This window comes from Rattus norvegicus, chromosome 16 (genome assembly GCF_021556685.1).
Source record: "Rattus norvegicus strain SHRSP/BbbUtx chromosome 16, alternate assembly SHRSP_T2T, whole genome shotgun sequence".
Classification (NCBI taxonomy): Eukaryota; Metazoa; Chordata; class Mammalia; order Rodentia; family Muridae; genus Rattus; species Rattus norvegicus.
The window spans coordinates 28,063,813-28,086,197 of NC_141549.1; the positions used below are offsets into that span (position 1 = coordinate 28,063,813).

A 22,385-nucleotide genomic window follows, 5' to 3' on the forward strand; every position below is an offset into this window, starting at 1 on the left:
TGGCTACCTGATAAAATCTCTTTCATGTTAGCACACTATTTCTTTCAACAAAGGATCTTGTGTGGTGCTTTAAAAAGAAACCCGAAATACTGTCAGCACATACCTTTAAACTTCACGTAGTAGAAACAGAAGGAATGGTATTTTCTGTTTCCCCTGGTAACCTGCAGAGCGGATGTTTGAGGTCTTTCTTGCCAGGTGGCTATCTCAGTATGTTGCTGGCAGAAGCACTTGGATTCTGTAGATGGATGGTTACATAGATCCCAACCTGAGAGTCCTGAGAATTCTGTTGAAATTGTTACATGAATACTTCCTAAATTAATCAGGAACCCAAATTAAAGAAGAGCAAATGTATGCTAGAGGAATATGAGTAAATGCCCCCCCTCTGGTTTCAGCTAACATGTTTATGAGAGCAACAATCAGGTGACAACATATTTCAGTTTTATTAGAGTAAATTGTGGATTTTGATCTGTGGTTTTGCTCGAGTGTTTTGGTGAGTTGCTTAAGTGAATAGAGAAAATCTGCATTATATTCTAGAAAAATAAAAGGAATATAAAGACTTGTGAATGAACTGATTGGGGAATCTTTAAGATGGTACCTTAAGCTGCTTTTGCACTGCATAAGAATCTGTGAATTTCAAAGATGAAGAATGTCTGTTCTTAGTCATTCCAAGTCTAGGGAAAGAGACATTTAGTTAGGGAAAACAAACTCAATTGCATTGACCCAATATCAGCATAGAGTTCTACACAGACTGCCATGGGTGAGGTCTCAGAGCTATGCTGTGGTTGAAGCATTGTGAGAAAAATGCCAGGGGCTGTCCTTTCAAAATCTAGCCTTAACACCTTCTCTTGAATTCATATGTATCTCTAATCTGCCTATTTTGTGTTCCTAGTCTGGGATTCATCTGTCCTGTAGGACAGGGTAAAGCTACGCTCCTATGATCCTTTTTCTAGCTTCTCCTCCTTCCAGTTATATGACTATTAGCAAGTCACTTCTCTGAGCTTACTTTTTTAACAAGGAAAGTCATGATACCTGCTTGACAGGGTTACTGTGAGGATGAAATACATCAGCACATGGGAAGTATTTGAGAACAAATAGATTTAAAGAAACTTTTAGTTTTCATTGTATCGACAGCTAATAACCCAGGAATATTTAAAGTAGTCGTCATATTGAAGTTTCAAATTGTCGTTCTGAAGAGCTGACTTTGTCAACTAAACTTTTCCATTTCCCTTCTCGTAGCTCCAAGAGGAAAGCGGGGATGGAAGACGTTTTATGCTGTCCTGAAGGGAACAGTTCTTTACTTACAAAAGGTAAAGTACAGAGGGTCAAACCAAAATTCACTGCTGGAGGGATACTGTGTCGAAAGCTTAGGTGCATGCATTGTTCCTGCAATGACAGTTTATTGAGGACCATGTGTTGTGTTCATTACCTTGGCTATAACTCACTAGGTTATCCTGACTTTACTTGATAATGGCCCTTGGCAGTCAGCAGTTCTTTTCTTCTCACCTTAATTAAAACTAACTCCCAGATCAAATGAAGATCCATAGACGTGCCATTAAGGGAGTTAAAGAGACTGTTAAAGGCAAAGAGAGAGAACCAGTGCACTCAGCATCACATGGTACAGAGTCATGTGATACAAAGTCATGTGGTGAGGCACAGTACCTGCTGAAATTGCTGGAGGTAGTTCAAACCAGAGCAGATTCAACCACAGGTACAGGATCTTGCTGAGTTGATGTCCCTGGAACAGAAGGTAGGACCTTGTCACATATAGGCCCTACAATGCATGCACTGGATGGGATGACGATTCAGTAGATGATGGTTATGGTCCATGGTGACGAAGGCATTCCATCCTTCCTTGGTCTGATGTGTCTAACAGGTTTACAGGCCTAGATCTTCTGATATGATTTTAATAGGCACGTGTGTTCATAGATAGTAATTAATTAACATGTTTTTTTTTTAAACGATCACGTTATTAGTCTGCACCTTTTGGTTTGTGCTGGGCAACTGGTGGTTTTTAATCACACAAATATGATGTAGAGTCTTTCATTCTTCATTGTCATTTTTACTCAAAGTACAGACAACTAACTACTGTGATGTAATATGAAGCCACTTGGACTAGGCTCAGCGTGAAAGTCTTTGTTCCATTTAGTATAAAGTATTTTAAAGCTTGTCAGCAACTTAGACCAGGGCATAGCCTGATCGTGCCCAGCAGAGCTGTATGAAATACTGACTAAACATGGATCTTTTTGTACTAAGGTATGCATAAAGTCATATGAAACACCTGTGTTATATCAATGCTTAGAATCTGTGTGTGTGTGTGTGTGTGTGTGTGTGTGTGTGTGTGTGTGTGTGTGTGTGTGTCTGTGTTAGAAAAACCAAAGTTATATAGATGCATATAGACACATGATCAGGGAAGTGGCTATAGTAAACTAGAGCTTGTGCATAGGTAACAGACCGGTGACAAGGCCTAATTCCATAAGTATTTATTATATAAATTGATTACTCATTTAATATATTATTTAACCATCTTACTTTCAATCACATATATGCATACACGCACATTTTTATGAGCTGAAACTTTTGCACTTAATAGTTCAGATGTATCCCAAGTTTCCTTGGTACATTTTTTTATCAGATTCTTCACTTCCAGTTCCAGATGTGCAGATGTGTGTGTGGTTGAGTTTATAGTTCCTGTCTCAGTGAAAGGTCATCTCCAGAGCTTCCGGCACCTAACTGTGTGAGCGGAGACTGGGAGGTTAAGTGACAACTGCATGTTTAATTGGAAGTTGACCAGCACTTAGCAAAGGCAGCAGGATTTTACACAAACCGTTCTGTGAAGAGGCAGGGACAAGTTAGTGCTGAGGAGAAGAAGGGTACTAGTATCAGTAGTATCTGAAGGTTTTAGGGAGACAGGCATAGAAAAAATATGGTATCTCCCCTCTGCAGTTTTTAAAAGATTTTAAGTGTTCATATTTTTAGTTGTATGTGCGCATTTGTGTGCAATTGTCCATGGAGTCCAAGGATAGTGTCAATGCCCTGGACTTAGAGTTACAGATAGCTGTGAATCATCAAATGTACATTAAGAATTGAACTCCTGTCCTCTGAAAGAACGGTCCAAGTTCTCATTGCTGGCCCATCTTCCAGCAACCTTTTACTGTTAATCCAAGACACATTTCCTGCAACAAGTCCAAAGGTTTTAGAAATGAACGCAAGGAAATGAATAGAAAGATGTGTGGGGGTGGATGGGGGGAACACGCATATGGGGGAGGGGGTGGGGATGGGGGCTTGTGGACAGGAAACCAGGAAAGGGAATACCATTTGAAATGTAAGTAAAGAAATATATCTAACAGAAAAAGAAAGATTAAAAAAAAGAAAGGTGTGTGTGTGTGTGTGTGTGCGTGCCTATCTATAGTTGTATATAGTCTTTAATAAAAACATAATAATACTGTTGAGTGCATTTAAATACTATTGATTATTGTAGAGAAATTGTACTGAAGAACAATTTCTTCAAATGGTATTTTGCTTGCTCTTTCACTTCTGTCTTTGTTTGAGTTGTAGCTGCTCCTTGTTTGGAGCACTGAGCACAGGGAGACTCCATTTCCTACGGTTCCAGTTATTCAGTGTTTACTCGTTCAGTGTAATATAGTCCTACTTCTTGGTGCTTTAGGTGGCCTCCTCAAAAATCACCACCAACATTTTTCTGTGTTGATTTTTGTTTTACTGAGACTTTCGTGGTCATGGGCCTTAAATATTTAGGTATTCTGATCCCTCTAGTTGGTGTTTGCTCTAAGATGTGTATGGATAGCCAGATTTTCCACCCCACTCTGTTCCCCATGGTGTACACGTACGGGGCTTTCCTGGGCTCATTTTTGTGCACGTTGTTCTGCCTTCAGACCATGCTGTGCTGGAACTTTGTTAAGTTACGGATTCAAAACTGTGATTCCTCCCACATTCCTGTCTCTCTAGATAACCTTGGACATTTGTGGGTCTTTGTGAATGTAGGATTTATTTTTTAATGTATGTTTAAAATGCTGATCGTATATTGATTCCACTGAATCTGTAGGTTGCTTTGAATAATATGGATATTTTAACAATATTAAATCTTCCGTCCCCAAACGTGGCCTATCCCTTTATTTTCCTTCTGTCATTTCATTCAGCTGTACTTTACGGTTTCCAGTGTGGGACTCTTCTGTTAATGCATTTGCTTATTCCCAGTTGCTTAATGTCTATTAACACTTCTCTAAAGTTGTAAAATCCTCATCAGGTTGTTTCCCCTTAGTGTATGCAAATGCAACCGATTTTGTGTTTATAATACACAACATTGCTGATTTTTATTAGTTCTCACGGATTTTTGTGGATTTTAGAATTTCTTTATACACCATCATAATGAACTGTGCCTAGTTTTTAAATATTTTCATCATAATACTGATAAACTTTATTGAATTTTAATACTGTTATAGATTTGTTAAGGAATATAAATACCAATGTGAACCCTTATATGAGACCTTTATTTCATTTTGGTTGATTTCCCTATGTTAAATTATATTCTATTTTTTACTGATAAATACTTTTAGTTTGGTATTTTTTAATGTACTATTGAATTCAGCCTATTGTGATTACTGGTAGGGTTTTATATCTACATTCATCATGAATATTGTCTGCTAATTTTCTTTTCTTACAGTATTTTTTTAAAGTTTTGATATCAAGGCCATGTTGGTCCCTAAGATAAGTTTGGGTATGTTCCCTCTTCAGTGCTTTGGAAGTGTCTAGAAAGTATTAGCATTAATTCTTGGTGGGACTAATCCACTGTTGAAACCATTTGGTGCCAAGCTTATCTTTGTTGAAAGGTTTTTGGTTATTTGGGGTTTTATTTCTTTCCATTGTTATTCAGTGTTTCTTTCTTGTAATAGATGTTAATATGCTCTGTTTTTCCGTGATTTAACCTTGACAATTATGTTTCTAGCAATTTGTCCATTTCTTATAGATTGTCCAATATGTTGCTACCTAATTAGCCGTAAAAGTTTCTTAGTAATGTCTTAATTTCAGTATCATCAACTGAGCTATTTCATCTCCAATTTTGTTATTTGGGTGCTTTCTTCCTTTATTATTCTAACTAATTGTTGTCCAATTTTATCGGAGAAAAAATACTTCTTAGAGACCGCAATTTCTTTCCATTTGTTTTTTATTCTCTTTTCCATGTCTTGTGATATTTAATTATTTCCTCTCTTTGCTAGTTTGTTTAGATATAAAATTAAGAAATTCAATGTTGCCTTCTTCTCTACTGCAGATGCACATTGCCATGAACTCCTACTGGGGCTACTATTCATGCATCCACTAAGTTTTGATTTCATAAGTTGTGTTTATTTTCATTTGTCTCAAGGCAATTTCCATTCTTTCTTTTGATTTCTTGAACACATTGACTCAAAGAGTATGGCAGAGTCTGTCTAATTTCTGCATATTTCTTGTGCTGTTTTCATACCATTAGTTGTAAGGTGTGATTGAAATTATTTTAGCTGTCTTTAATCCTTGAAGCTTGAACAATAACATGTGATCTGTGGTGGAGAGAATGCACTTCAGAAGAACATTATGTCTGATGCTCTAAATATGTCTAAATATTTCACCTATAGCATCCGTTCAGTCATTTATTGCCTTTTAGCTTAATACCTGCCATTTTATATCTGTTATTGAAGTGAAACGTGGAAATCCATTATGTGTTGCTTTTTCCTCATGTCTGTCAATCTTTGATATATAAGTTTAGAAGCTCTAATGTTGAGGGAAGGGAAGGGACAGAGAGAGAGGCTGATTTCTTTTTCTAGTGGATTTTTCTATCATTACATGATGATTGTACACCGTCTCTCTTGGCCATTTTATTTGAAGTTTATTTTGTCTGGTGTAAGTGGGACCATGTCTCTTCTTTGCTGGCTACAGTCTGCATGGATTTTCTTTTCCATATTTTCACTTTAAGGCTGTGCCCTTCTAAACCTAACAGAAGGTTGTTTTATGATAGCATCTTTGTTTTGATATGTCCACTTAGCCATTTCCCTTACTTTTGGTTGAGTATCACAATCTGTGAAGCCTTGCTGTAAGAGTAGCATGTTGTGGAAATGCCCTTCACCTATAAAGGATACTTTTGTCAAGCACTATTCTTCTGTGTTTTTGTTTGTTTGTTTGTTTGTTTGTTTTTGTTTTGTTTTCTTTTTTTGGTTTTTTGGTTTTTGTTTTTTGTTTTGTTTTGTTTTTGTACTCACAGTGTATAAACTCTCCCAGCCCTCTCTGAATTGTTACTGCTGAGAAGTCTAATGAAACCTTGTGGGCATTTTGTGGTGTATGACAAACCATTTTTCTCTCCTATACTTGAATTTTTCATTACATCGTGAGGTTTGGTGGGATTTGTGTGCATCCATCACACTGAGCAGTTATTTGCTGACTTCCTTCCCCGCGTTTGAGAGGTTTTCTGTCATTGTTTCTTTGAAGAATTTCCCTGTCCCCTTTTGTCCTTTTTTTCTTCTCATACTTTGATAATGCTTATGTTGGTGTCCCCACTGTTGAGTCCCTCAGTTAAGTATTTCCTCTCAGGTATTATACTCTTCAGCCTAAAACTTCCTCTTCTACCTTCACATAGTTTTGTTTCTCTGTTTCTATAATCATTCTGTTATTTTATCATTTCATTAAGCTTATTGAACCTATTTATCATGACTATTTGCTGTTTTGTCCTATGCAATTAATTACCTTCCTTTCCTTACAGTTGATTTTCGGAAATGTATTTTTCCTCCTTAAACCAAATTCCTTATTTTTTTATGTCTCGTCTGCGTTCCATTTTAAAATCTTTCGACTGAAGAAACAACTACCTCTGATAGCTTAGGAAGAGCTCCATGCTCAAAACTCTCACCTCTCAAGGCCTGTTTAGAGATTCCTTTAGAACATGTTGTTTCTTTGTGCCTGTGCATGCAATTTCTCAATTATGGAGGATTGCGTGTTTCTTCTACAGAAACCCTTTGTCTTCCCACCCTCTGATATCTATCTTCATTGCTCCAGGTTATCCGGCTCCAGGACTGCAGGTTGCCCAGCTTTTCCTTACTTTAAGCAGTTATTTCACATTCAATATATGCCAGTTCACCAACCGGGTAGCATTTCCTCTTGGCAGTCCTAAAAGCGGTCAGAGCACTGGAAGCATATTCGCTGCCTCCCCGTCTCTCCCAAGGCAGAAATCTTAAGATCCCCCTGCACAAAGGTGTTCTGTGCACCAGACTTTGCTTTTCTTCTTTGTTTTCTGCAGCCCCAGGCCCCCAAGCTATCAATTCTGCTAAAGTCTTGAGTGATCCAAGGCAAAGGTTGAGTCTCCGAGGTTGACCTTGAAAAAATCTAGACTCCTGGCCACATGTTCTGCTTTCTTTTCCCTCCCTGGAGAGGGAACTTTAGTCGAGTGCATTTCCCCAGACTGTTTGAGGCAGTGCTGGCCACAGCAAACCACCCACCTCTTTCTTTTGTTCTAAGCAATCCCCAGGCATCCAAAGCCAGCTCCATCCTGCCTACAGGGCGCCAAGAGGGACTCTTTACAAGGGTGATAGGAATGTTTAAAAAATGTCTGATTCATTGCTGCCCTTTAACTCACAGCAGTAATACTATCTATAAGGTTAAAGGCATTATTCTATGAATCTAGCAGCCCCTTGTCTCTCACCAGATACATGGAGATGGTGGTTGATACTCAGATTAACCGTGCTCTAACTTGGCCAAGTATCTGGTATTGTCCCTTATTCTCCTATGGAGTTGTTACAGCTTTTGATTTATATGTTCTTTTTTGTGGCCTTCCCAAATTAGCATGTGTGCAGGCTGAGCCCATACTGATCCTTTCAGATGGTTTTGTCTCTGTAGAGAGCAAGGTTTTGAAATTAAATTCCACATAGCACAGCTGTTTCTCCTGAATAAATCCCATCTCCTGGCTCACTTTTTTTGTTTTCTCTAACATCTCCATCTTTGACTAAAGCCCTCCTTTGAATATCTAACCACAGGATGTCCACCCCCTCCATCTCCTGGTAGATCTAGGCATGGGAGTACTCTTGCACTCAGTATTTTATACAGTGATGCAAAAAGAAAAATGCTGTTTCCAAGTCAACAACTTTTTCACTCCTTCTCCCTTAGAACTGTACTGGTGTCACTTCAAGTCATCTAGATAGAGAAGAGAAGAGCTGGGGATTATGGGCGAAGCAGCTTTGTGCTTGCTGCTGCTTCAGCGTTAGTTTGCATTAGCGCTCCAGAAACGATTGCTTCTCCTGACTTGTGGAGTACCGCAGATTGCATCTGGAGAAAGTTGTATAAAAGTCCCTTCTATAAAGAGAGAAGACTGGCAACAAACTTGTGTGTGTGTGTGTGTGTGTGTGTGTGTGTGTGTGTGTGTGTGTACATTTTACACATGTCTGTTTTTGAGGGGACATGTGTGTATGTGTGCATATGTGTATGTTTGTGTATATATGCTCATAAGTATTGGATGAGGGTATCTGTAAATCAGTAAGAATGCTGGTATAGCTGCAAAGCATAGCATCTTTTAAAATGAGAATAAGAATATTAGCAAAGGGGCAACCATGTTTTAATGAAATTTATATTTTTTATTTCTGAGATTATAATTGTATCATTTTTCCCATAGAACACACATAGATTTTCCAGTGCCAAACACTCAGCCCTGAAAACATATATATGGGTAGCATGATACAGATCAAATGGGTTATATTTAGGAATACATATGTATGTGCATATGTGCATGTAAAAACAATTAGTGAACACAGAGGCCTTGGATTTGAAGGAGAACAGACAGATATAGGAAAGGGGAGCCAGCCATCTTTTATAATCAAGTTCTGCTTTCTTTTTATTATTGTGAACATTCTTTCAAAAATAAAAACGTCTAAAATATGAATGCTTGAAAACTGAATAGTAATGAACAGTGCCCACTCACAATAACCTCATGTACAGCCTAGAGATTGGAGCACCAGTCACTGGGAGTCTAGGCAGAAGCGAGTGTTTGTGGATGTGTCCACTTGATCCTGCTGCAGAGGCTCTTCAGGTTACTGAGCTGCCCACACGAGCTGCAGTACAGTAGACAGCCTTGGAGTTGAGGCTCTGCACTGGGAATGTGTTCTACAGAAGGCAGTGACTGTTCATCGCTGATAATCTTCAATCCTCCGTGATGCCTAATCTACCAGAACACAGTAGCAGATACTAGACAGAGGTAAACTGTGTAGTGACAGTGTCATTTTGGGTTGTGTACACTTTCTTGTTTTATATCCTCTTAGAAGTGTTGAGAGCTAACCACGCGTCAGACAGTATGAACAATTCCAGGCTTTCGAAGGTGACTAAGATATACTGCCCTATGTCCGCCTACATAAAGATAAGAAAATGGGGCAGGGGGGCTAAATTGGGAATTCACCAAGACAGTAGAACAAAATAACAGACATTGAAAATATTTTCACTGAAGGGGGGCACTCTTGTTTTTAAAATATATATAGCTGTATATCTATAGACAGACAGACAGACAGACAGACAGACAGACAGACAGAGGAGGAATAAATCTCTGATGAAAAAGCACGTAGCTGACAATACAGCACAGAGCATTTTAGCCAGAAAGCAACAATTTCAAACAATGTCTCATGTCCGTACAATTGTGTTTCAAAGAGCATGTGCGTCATGAAGCCTAAAGAGATGGCGTCATCACACTGTCTCAGTCTGTCTCATGCACACGAGAAGCCACTTCCTTCCTAGAGGAGTTTCAAGTTGAGACCTGCACTCCCACCAGCACACAGGTACTCAAATGATTTTAGGAGGCTCTTTCTTCCCTTCCAGCCAGCTTTCCCATAAGACCTCGATTGGGTGCAAGAAGAGCTACATTGCTCCTCCCTCCTGCTCTTGGGATGACATTATTATATCCTAAAAGTTACACACACACACACACACACACACACACACACACACACACACACACTGTACTTCAGGAACAGTTGAAAAAGTGACTCAATCCTGTCAACTACTCACCTACTACGTTACAGGTCTGTGACTTGTAAGGCTCTCTCTTCCTTACTTCAGTCATCAAGAATAAATTGGTGCTGGAGTGTACTGTGTACTGAGTGCTAAACTGTGGGGTTTCATGGAGGTTAAGTGAATTTAAGTGAGCCTGCGACTTATAATTTCAACATACAATGAGTTTATTATGATCAGAAGTTTATTATCCATCAGAAGGCAAAGAAATCCTCTGGGTGAAGTCATGAGAAAAGGCCACTACTTCCTTGGACGAAATGTTTAATTCATTTCAGCACCAAATCAGCTCACTGGTATGGATGGGTGTATGGTAGGTGTGATACTAAGGCCTTAGGATTTAGCATCTGACCTGAAAGTCACTAGTCTGCATCCATTCTCTTGTCTTACACTGTCCAGATTCCTTGCATTAGTGACCTTTGTCTTCCCTTCTGAGAGGTCGCCCCACTCTGGTCAGGTATCATTCCATCACTGCATCCTAGCCCAAGATGGCTGCCAGTATACTGGAGCGCGTTGCCAGAGACAAGGCAAAACAAGGGTTCTGCTTACTGGCTTCTGTGAATCAAATGGGTCTCCTAAAGAGACATGATAGCTAGCCACTAATGTGTCATTGACTGTAGCCCCAGAGACACCATGCACAAGCACAGAGCCCCTGTGCCCATGGAACAGCAGTGTTGCCACTGCTCTGCCATTGCCTCAAGCCTTTCACCAAGATTTTCAACTATGAACTAGCCTCTAATGATTTCTATCCATGTAAGAAAGTACAATTTGAGTTTCATTAGGATTGAATAATAAAACTTTCCTCTCCCAAAAAAACCAAGCCAACAAAAGTTGTAAATTATCAGAAAAACTAAGTTTTATTCTATGTTAAAATATAGAGAAAAATACTCCCAGTTCTCTGTCTTCATTTGCCCAGCTTCCAGCCTTCCTTTGTCTCAGCCAAGTAAGCTTACCAAAGAGAATGTCAAGAGTTAATTTAATATCTCACACCTGTCAAGTTTGTAAGCTGTCCTGTGTGCTTGTATCACCCTCTGTATCACCGTCTCCTTAGCATGGCCACATGATACAGCAGTTCTTAAACATTAACATGAGAAATGTGTTAGTCTAGAGTGGATCCCTAGGGAGTTCCCCTTCACCCTTCTAAACTCCTCCTAGGAAAATATCCCTTGGAATAGCAACTTAAGTTTGATCCATGGACCTACATAAAGGTGGAAGAAGAGAACTGACTTAGAAAACATGCCATCTGTGGGCTCTAGAGATAGCCCAGCAGTTACTAGTTCCCACAAGGCAGTTCACAGCTGTAGTTCTAAGGACTGACACCCTCAAGCAGACATACATGCACGTAAAATACCAATGCATTTTTAATAAATATAAATAAATAAATGTGTCAACTGATCATACAATTAAATATACGTACATAGACTTGTCCTCTGACAACACACATTCACCATGGCACACAGGCCACCAACACTCCAATGTTAGCTTTTTTTAATGTCAAACCTAACCTTTCATATTCTCAGATTTACATTTAAATATAAGTAAAGTATTCACTAATGCAAACTTGAGCTAACAAGCTACCAATCGGGTGCAGGAGACCATAATGTTAATTAGGAAGTAAGATGATAAGGTTGTCTCATCTTGAGGATTAAGACCCTGCTGGATTTTTTCAATACTATAAATGACAGATAAGACTGTAACACAGTGTTGGAGAGGTCAGTTCTCTGTCCGAAAACTTTAAGAACAATAAGAATAATTGGATTCCATCAAGGCTCTGAAGAACGAAGTAGGCATTTGAAACATGGAGAAGTGTGTACCACCCAACACAAAGTAAAGAAGGGAAGGTCATGGAAGCGATTTCAATAACTAAGCCTATGTTAAAATGACAAATGGAAAAATAAAAATCATACAGGGATCCAACGAGGACAGGCTTGTGTGGATGTGTAGATGTGAAACCATAGCACATTTGGGTAGCTTCAAGATCAGTGGAATAAAAAAAGTGTTTGGGACAGGTTGAAAGGCCTAACAAGCTGGATGAAGGAGTTGAGTCTGAGTGAACGTGGAGCCGTTGTGTGAAGGGGACACTGACAGTTCCTACAGTTTAGAAGCATTAGCCTTTGTGCAGTGTGAAAATTGACCTAGAAGCAGATTCACTGATGTGTGCAGACTAGATTGAACTAGGGCATGTTAACAGGGAAGGATCTAGTGGATGAATTTGAACTATGGTATTGCATTTCAAGTTCTGTGGAACTGGAAGTGGCTATCTAGTATGAATTATGCATATTCAGATCTGGAACCAAGGAGAATGCCTAGAAATATAGTCTACAGAGTCAGCGACAAATTATTGATAATTCAAAGCATAGGAATGAGATGATGTCACTTAAATTTTATAGATTGAGAAGATAGAACCAGGGTACACAGACACTGTATTTACCAGGGGAAACATTACAAAACATACTTACAGAGCTTGAATGAAGTGGCCAAAGAACAAAAACAGCGAAGAGAAACTGATTTTCCAGACATCAGAGATGTTGGGAACATTCTCCTCTCATAAAGGAGGAAGTAGACCATTCACATGCATTCAAAAACCAGAAATTTATTTATAGAAGGTTTGATGGAGCGACAGGTGCTAGACGCCAGTTAGAGGAGAGTTGAAGACACAGGCAAGGAGTATATCGACAACTTCCTGTGCACTCTTCTGGTGTCTCCTGCCTACGACTTTTGCAAGGAGCAGATCCCAATGTCTGTCTCATTTCTAGTTAATCTCTGAGTCTTCTCATTGAGTGTTCTTTAGAGGAAAATGAATTCCATCTGTCATTTTCTCCTGACAAGTTTTGTTGAGTTTCTCTACCCTATACACAGTCTTCTCTGCACTATTAGGTCTCTTCTCTCTGCCGTCATCCCAAATTTAACCTATAGACTACCCAAGGAGTGATGTCAGACTCATTGATAAAATTTCACATTGGAGGCTAGGCAAGGGATGAACATACTGTCGACCCCTCACAGAGCTGGGACTGACAGTGGAGATGAAAAGACCAATCTTAAGCAACCGGTGGCTAGTGAAGTCTTAGCATCCTATCAATAACCCACTAGGTAACCTGATAAACAAGATGAGAACTATGGTTATATCTCACTGGCATAGCATTTAACCTGGGCCAATCTCCATCGCTACCATAAACAAACAAACAAACAGATAAATGAATGAATAAATAAATAAATAAGTATAGGTTAGAATCTAGAAAAATAACACAGGTAAAAGGGATATGTTTGGATAGGTAAGATAGTACAATATTTGGAGTCTTTCAGGGTTGAACCTCTGAGATACAACACCAGAATTGGGGCTGTAGCAATATTTACACACTTAACCATTTTGGAGTCTGAGAACCAAGGTGGAAATATCGTCACACTGGGAGTCCTAAGCTCCATGCCAATCTTTTCACTTCTTTTCTGACTCAAAGACTTGTGTTGAGCTGTGTCAAGGGTTTTATAAAAGTCCATTAGAAAGGGGACGGTTTGTCTCATTCTAGTTTGAGTTGGTTTAGTTCAGTTTGTGGGGTTTTTTATTGGATATTTTATGGCTTTACATTTCAAATGTTAACCCCTTTCCAGGATCCTCCCTCTCCCACCTCCCCACCCCCACTGTTTCTAAGAGGATGCTCCCCCTTCCACCCACTCACTCCGACCTCCATACTCTGGCATTCTCCTACACTGGGGAAACAAGTGTTCACAGGACCAAGGACTTCTCCTCCTGTTGATGCCAGACAATGCCATCCTCTGCTACATATGTGGCTGGAGCCATGGGTCTCTCCATGTGTGGTTTAGTCCCCAGGACCCCTGGGGGCTCTGGTTGGTTGATATTGTTGTTCTTCCTATGGGGTTGCAAACCCCTTCAGCTCCTTCAGTCCTTTCTCTAACTCCTCCATCAGGGTCCCCATGCTCAGTCTGATGGTTGGCTGTGATCATCCCCTTCTGTATCACTAAGGCTCTGACAGAGACTCTCAGGAGACATCCATATCATGCTCCCGTCAGCAATCACTTCTTGGCATCAGCAATAGTGGCTGGGTTTGGTGGCTGCATACGGGATGAATCCCCAGGTGGGGCCATCTCTGGATGGCCTTTCCTTCAGTCTCTGCTCTAGTCTTTGTCCCTGTATTTCCTCCTGTGAGTATTTTGTTCCCCCTTCTAAGAAGGACTAAAGCATCCACACTTTGATTTTCCTTTTTCTTGAGCTTCATGTGGTCTGTGAATTGTATCTTGAGTATTCCAAACTTTTAAACTAATATACACTTATCAGTGAGTGCATACAGTATGTTAACCCCTTTTGTGGGAAGTCATTTCTTTAATAGCTGAGCAGTACTCCATTGTGTGGGTGTACCACATTTTCTGTACCCATTCCTCTGTTGAAGGGCATCTGGGATCTTCCCAGCTTCTGGCTATTATAAATAAGGCTGCTATGAACATAGTGGAGCACGTGTCTTCGTTGTATGTTGGAGCATCTTTTGGGCATATGCCTAGGAGTGGTATAGCTGAGTCCTCAGGTAGTACTATGTCTAATTTTCTGAGGAACTGCCAGACTGATTTCTAGAGTGGTTGTACCAGCTTGCAATCCCACCAACAATGGAGGAATGTTCCACTTTCTCCACATCCTTGCCAGCATCTGTTGTCACCTGAATTTTTTATCTTAGCCATTCTGACTGGTGTGAGGTAGAATCTCAGGGTTGTTTGGATTTGCATTTCCCTGATGACTAAGGATATTGAACATTTCTTTGGTGCTTCTCAGCCATTCAGTATTCCTCAGTTAAGAATTCCTTGTTTAACTCTGTACCCCATTTTTAATAGGGTTTTTGATTCTTTGGAGTCTAACTTCTTAAGTTCTTTGGATATTTTGGATATTAGCCCTCTGTTAGATGTAGGATTGGGAAAGACCCTTTCCCAATCTGTTGGTTGCCATTTTTTCCTATTGACAGTGTCCTTTGCCTTACAGAAGCTTTGTAAGGCTCTTCCCCACTTTCTCTTCTATTATAAAGTATAGTTAGAATCAGGAATGATCCTGGCTAGGCAGGAAGAAGACAAAGATGATTCCCAGAGCTCATGTACTAATAAATTCCATAGTGCCTAAGGCAGGCTGATCCTGGCTAGACCTCCTCTGGCTCTTTTACTAATCCTGTACACTCAAGATATTTTATTTCCTTTTATGAAAGTGCTGACTTTGTGACCTTTCATGCTTTGCAAAGGTTACATACCCACACTGAATCATTTTCAGTGTACAATGGTTGATACTTTTAAAGGAAGCAGGGAAACGGGTTTTGAAGCCTAGTATTCATTCCCAAAGGAGAGCTGTGATCTCACCCAAGGTTCGTGCATCCTAATTTAGATTAATGACCCAGTCCAGTAGATAAATGTGTCCTCTTCGTGAGTAATAGAATATAATCACTGTTTTTTAAACTATAAATTCTTAGTAAGATACTACAGCTGGAAGCATGCCTGGTCCTTGGAGTTTAAACATTTAGGCTGTGATCTAGAAGATTCTTCTAAAAATCCAGCTGCTGTTTGATACCCAGCTAACAGAAATCTTGTTTGTTTCATGTAGTGGCTATGCCCCCTGCCTAAATAGATAGTGGGTCCAAACCACCCGGGCTCCTTGTTCCCATCTGTGCTACTTTCCCCTCTTCCCCTTTCTCTTCACACACACACCTCCATCCCTCCTTCCTTTCCTTCCTTTGTCTCCTTGTTCTTCTCTCAGCTTATTTCCTCTATCCCATCCTAACATTCGGTAGACATTACTACGCCTTTTCCAATCATGGGAAAGATACAGAGGGAAATACCTGAGTTTCCTATTGACTTGCCCTCCCAGGACCTGAACTCGGTGTGAGTGATGGTCAGTCCTGACAACAGTGTAGTAATGAGTGTGCCTTGAAAACACACACATACTTTAATTGATTTTGGACCTGTGTGCATGTGCTCACACTATGGTGCTTATGTGCTGGTCAGAGGCAGGAGTCCAGTTCTGTTATTTCCTGTTATGTGTGTCAGTCAAAGGGATTGAATGTAAATTGTCAGGCTTGACAGCACCTGAGTACTGCAGTGTGCTTGCTGCCTCTAGAGGTCTCAGTCTCTGACTCCCCCTCCCTCATTTCTCCCCCCTCCTGCCTTTTCCCTCTTCCCCTCCCTTCTTCATCCCCACCTCTCTCCCTCTCTTCTTTCCGTTCCCCTCACCCTCCCTTCTCCTCTCCCCTGCCTTTCTCTCTCCCTCTCCACACCCTCTGTGCCCCAAGCATGCCTTTAGCAGCTTGTTAGTTAAGTCTGGTATTGACTCCTGTACCATCCTGACACTGTACTTATTAGAAAGTAGATAATGAGAAATTTTAGTTCCCCTTAAAGAATTTTTAAGATGTCTTTGTTTTTATTTTCGTTTTATTTTTTAGATGTTGGTCAATGAACCCATAATCTTTTCCCAAGGGCAGTTGTTCTCACTCTCTTTCCAAGTAACTTCATACTCATTAAATCCGGCTCACTTGTCAAATTCATCCTAGAAAATTTCTTGTGTCTCACTGAAGCCCAAGGCCTTACTGGAAGAGAGCAGTTCAAGTCCCACTATGAGGGTTAGGACTCCTGGCGGTGGACTGAGGGGTTGTCAGTGGCAACAAAGACAAAATCTTCCTGAGACCAGGATCACCACAGTATTGTCCTGGAGAAGACAGACACTGTCTGCAACCAAGTAAACGAACACACAGGAAACTGCCTCATCTTGCTTTCCTTGGCTGTTCCCTGGAGTCTCCTTTCTACAGAAACATAGGGCATTTTCTACTGTAACATTGTCATGTATGAAAAAATTAGGTTAAATGAGACTCAAGCCTCCTTTCAGCTTTAAATTTGTGACTTTCACATATATGCTTAGTTTAGTCTAATAAACCATATTTTCGTTTGACTTGCTATTGTATCTCCTGCCCAGGTTTGTAGATAGCCATAACTTCTCAGTGCTGTGTTAAAAAAATAAAAAGATGAAACTGGACGGTATTAGAAAAATAACTGAAAGTACTAGAGTTTTCAAAAGATAACTATCATATTATAGGAAATATTAGTACCGTGCAAGAACCAAGCATTATGGGACAACTTAGGACCTATAGTGCATTAGTATTCTTGTAGTTTTTGAAACCAAGCCTTTCTCTCTAACTGTGACATAAAGCTGGCAGGGATGGCTATGTGCTAAGTGGTCTGAGTGAGTGATAGCAGTTAACACTTCAGTCATTGTAATCATACCCGCCTTAGCTACTAATATTCCTGTTATAGCCTCATAACAATAAGCTGGGGAATGTTCACAGTCTTTTTTCATTGTTTTCAGTGGTCATCAAGAGTATTTCCACTTGCTAGGCTTTTTAAATTACATATATCAATTGTAGCTATTTAATAAGGTGTTAAGTAGATAATGCTTTGACAGAAAGAGAATCTGAGCGTGCTTTCCACTGCTGTTGATGGGTTTTGCCCCTGTCTAGGTTGAACTTTATAGTACCTGAGAACAGAAAATTTTCAAACCTGATGCAGTATTTTGTGGACCTACGGGTATTGTGGTGTGAATTCACAGAAGCTTTAATTAACAAACATTATAAGGGAAAGAACTCTGAAATGCATGCCCTAGATGGATGTAAGTAAGAGCCTTGTGAAATCACAGGGTGACTGCTTGTTAGGATGGCAGAGTGCTCTCATGAGTCATGCTACAGAGCAATGCAGATTGTAGGGAACACGGGGAGAGTGGCGGGTTTTCAGGCATCGTTTTCACCTTCGTTTGTTGGAGAAAATGGGTTGTAATTGCATGTCATGGAGCCTTTTCTTCCCTTATAGAAAATGTCTTGATTGGATTTATCATCCTCTCTGTTTTACATCTAGTTTCCACAGCAAACAGTCATGGGTTTGAATTGGTTTGATTACAATAATTTGTGCCTTATTCCTTCCTTCCCTACCCTATCATTTAAATCCTGTCCTGTAGCTTAAGCAGTAAACGCGGAAGCTATCAGGATGGATTGAAGTTACTTCTCACTCTTATGGCCAACCTGAGTACCACCATACTTCCCAGCACTGCTATCATTGCGGGTGAAGGTGGTGGTGGTGCTGCTGCTGCTGCTCCCCATCCTCCTCCCTCCTCCTCCTCCTTCCTCCTCCTCCTTCCTCCTCTTCCTCCTCTTCCTCCTCCTCCTCCTCCTCTCCCTCTTCTTCCTCCTCCTCCTCTCCTTCTTTTGAGTAAGGTTGGGTTACCCAAATGTATCTTATTGTTACTGCCTTGCATTTAAGATGATGATAACACTGTTTTACTATTAGCTGTACACACTGATAGACTTAAAGCCCCTAATGTCAGTTTAATCCCAATAAACAGAGCCCAGCTTCCATTTCTGCCCTGTGTCGAACATTCTTCCCAGTATGAACTGGAATGTGCCTTAGCATGCCTCCATCTGCCTCGGGATAAATAATGTTGTCTAAAGGCTGATGAGTCAGCTTCTGAGAATTATAATAATGGTTTAATGTGAGCTCATTTGCAAAGGAATGAGCTTAGTTTTGGCTCATAGTTCTAGAAACTTGGGCTCTGACCAGGGCTCTCTAAACTACACTAATACCATGGCAGGGACAGGTATGTTTCTATGATTCTCTCCCTCTCCTTAGAAGTCAGAGGACTCCTCCCTGCTCTCCTAATTCAGTCACTACCAAAAGGCTCAACATCTACATGCTGGAGTTAGAGTAAGTTTCCAACTTTGCGATGAGATGAGCATGGGACTCTGGGAACTAAACATGTGCAGTAGACTGGGAACGAACTAATATTAAAACAAAGCATTGGATGAGAACGAAGATGGCAGGTGCCGTCAGCCTGTGCTTGCAGGAGCCATAGGAAATGGTGCAGTTTATACTCACTGCGGTTTACAGCCGTCTGAGAATACTGTGCTTTCCACTTACTTCTAAATGAAAACATTACCAGAGGGAATCTGCACCAAATGCTTTCAAGTGCTAAAGTCATTGAGTGCTAATAGCAAACAACTGGCCTTGCTTGTTATTAATTCAAGCAGTTTGTTAGATACTATAATATAGGTGAGAGGTAAAACTGTAAGACTAGGTATGACCACCTCGAGGGGTACTTAAAGAATACGAAAGGGAATGGGCCAGTGTCAGGATGATCATTAAAAAAACAAACTAAAGCTATCATCTCCATTAATAGAGATATTTTCACTAATTTATAAGAGAAAAAACTAAGATTAATAAGTTTAACTTATCAAAGATCACAAAGACATTATCAGAAGCAGGTATTTGAACATACAAGCTCTAATTCCAGATATTCATATTCCGAACCACAGTTTGTTAAGACTGTTGTGTTCACTTGGCAGGAGAGAACGAAGAGATTACCATGGCAGTGTGTGACAATTGTCAGTTAGTATTGGGTACATCTAAGTTGGAGACCTTAAGTCTCTGGAACAACCATTACCATTGTGTGCAGTTATGTTGTTTACCTGCAGTGATAGTTAGCCAGCCATTTTAGTGACCACAGAAAGAGAATCGGCGAGATTTCATACTTTTTAGACTAGGTAGATGAGAAATTAAAGTACAGCCAAGCAAAAATGACCGAATGCCACGAATAAAGACAAATGTCTATGAGATTTCTACTAGAAAATGTAAGAGGAAAAGGAACTTAAAATAGGGAGATGGCTCAGTGTACTAAGTGCTTGCTATACAAGTAGAGACCTACGTTCAGATCCCCAACACACACACACACACACACACACACACACACACACACACACACAGAGAGAGAGAGAGAGAGAGAGAGAGAGAGAGAGAGAGAGAGAGAGAGAGCAGTAACAGCAGCAGCAACAACAAAAAAGCCAGTCATGGCACCATGTACCTGTAACCTCAGTGCATTGGCTTAAGGAATGGTGGACAGAAGAACCCTGAGGTCTTACTAGCTAGCCAGCCCAGATGAACTAGTGAACCTCAAATTCAGTGAGACACTCTACCTTCAGAAGGTGAGGTAGAGGGTGATTGAGAAAGACACCAACATTGACTTCCGGCCTCCACATCTGTGCCTAGCATATTCATCCACATGCACATACGCTCACAGCACACAGAATCAGAATGCTGTTGGACTCTATTATATGGAAAGTAAATGAAGAAAGACTATCATGTGCAGACTGTAATGAGTATGAGCAGAAGGACTGCAACTGAGAATTCTATATCCAGTTCTATACCTGTCACAAATACCCTGAAAGGTACTTGAGTAGAATGAGAGTATGTGATCCACATGAAGAAAATGCTTGAGAGATCAAATGGATAAGAATAGGTTTATCAAGATGAAACAAAGAAATAAAGCAAGTGAGCAGTAAGCCATGGAACAAATCCAAAAGAACAAAGAGAGCAAGCAGTAACATGGAAGGCAAAATACAGTTCCTTGAAACAGAAAATTCATAATAAATATATTTTAGTAAGATTTCAAAATAAGGTGTACTAAAGTATTCCAGCCATGTGAGAATAAGAAGGCTGAGATAAAATGATTTAAAAGTCTTGTAAATATGTGTGGAAGATATCTTTGGAATTTCCACCTTACATGAGTAACTACAAAAGTTGGTAGAAAAATACTCAAAAATAGTAGATAGTACATAGTCTTAAAATCGATAATACTTAAACCCTAATGCACTAAGCTGTATAGAGACTAACTTGTAAAAATGGAAGTTATTAAGCATAAAAGGAGAACTCAACATTTCCTCTGCAGTAAGTGGGAGACGTCAGTGTGTTCTCTGAAGGGGATGGACAGTGGGAAAACATGTAAGGACAGGAGGAGACTAGTCACTATGTTTGATTAGAAAGGCTCACTTATCTAATAATAATGTACCTTTTCAAGGAGCATAAACAAAATCAACACGCTCTATGCTACATAGATACCTTTAATAACTGAATGGAAAATAGACACTATAGACCACATTCTCTGATCATAAGCCAACAAATAAAAATATATAATGACACACAATTAAAGCTTTAGGCACATCTACCACTAAGGTCAAAGAACATATACAAAAATAAAACTATAGACTACCAGAGGTTAATGAGAGAGAGATATGATTTATTTCTAAACTGTGTTATAGTGTGTAACTCATACTCAAACAAAATGTACAGCCTTAATTATTCCTTAATTAAAGAAGAAAATGGGCAGGCTGTGGTAGGACACAGCTCTAATTTCTGTAGTGGGAGGCAGAGGCAGGAGGATTATTGTAGACTAAGGCTGGGCTGTCTGTTTAGTGAGTTATAAACAGAGCAGAGCATGTAATAGATCTCACCACAAAAGATCAAGAAAGGAGAGAGCTGAAAAATAAGATCAACAATTATCTTTTAAAAATACATATAAAAAAGGAAGAAACTTGGGAGAGTTGAGGGTAAAGCCTGAGTTACAGAGCGCAGAACCAAAAGAGGTTCACACGCATTCTAGACTAACACCTGAGCAGGCCGGTCCTGGTTTGTTGGGAGGACATGCTCAAGGATGGAGGCGTGTATAATTCTCTGGGCTAAGGTCAGGGCTGATCATTTCTCTCCCTCCCTTTTCCTCAGCTTCCTATCTAGAAGCAGAGTGCACTGGCTGCAGGGCCATGCCTGCAAGAGTATGTATATGTATGCTCAGTGTGGTCCTGGGGCTAGAGGGGATTTTATACTCCGGCTACCTCTACTTTAAACTCCTACTCAACAATGTGTCATGTGAAGAGAGTCATAGACTTTACAATGCTGAGTCACTGCAAAAGACTTTTCAAAAGTGCGAAGGGCCCTCCCAACATAACTAGACTGCACTAATAGAACTCGGTCCACAATGTGTTTTTAATTGTGTCGGTTTACATTAAATGTTCTCTTTTCATTGGCTTTTGTTCATCTTACCTTGCCATAAGACTTCGTCAGCAACAAATCATAACCCCCGAGCCTTAATAAACCAGGACCCTTTGTGATCTCATTCTGGAAGGTGTCATTTAACTTGTAGATGTTATTGTAAATGTGGGGAATCGTTATGTTGCTACTGGTATTTACTTCATGAGTAATGGAAAAACCTTTGCCTCTCAGCTTAATGCAGATAGGGATCATTAACAATCAACACTCAGCATGCCTTTTTTTATTCATTTTGAGTAAGTTCCAGACATTAATATAGTTGAACTGTTTGCATCTCGATTGCTATTGGTGAAAAACAGGGCAATGTGAGAGAAAATTGGTTTTTAAAAAGCTTGGAAAAAAGCCTGTAATGAGAGGAGTAACATCCTCTCTTTCCTATGTTCACAGTGAGACAGTGATAAGAGGCGTGTGCGTGTGTGTGTGTTGTTGTTGTTGTTGTTGTTGTTGTTGACAGTGCTAATATCCTCTCATAT

The 22,385-nt window shown here is 40.0% G+C and overlaps 1 protein-coding gene across 20 annotated transcripts in view; it reads left to right on the forward strand.

The window, feature by feature from the left end:
* Psd3 (pleckstrin and Sec7 domain containing 3) overlaps positions 1-22,385 on the forward strand; it is a 557,293-nt gene that overhangs the window by 493,292 nt on the left and 41,616 nt on the right. For all 20 annotated transcript variants that reach the window (XR_015639410.1, XR_015639411.1, XR_015639413.1 and 17 more), the window contains 1 exon segment: positions 1,237-1,307. Coding sequence is in view for 16 of the 20 variants with exons in the window: in XM_087588275.1 (XP_087444401.1) it covers positions 1,237-1,307 (71 nt within the window). In the remaining 4 variants the exon portion in view is untranslated.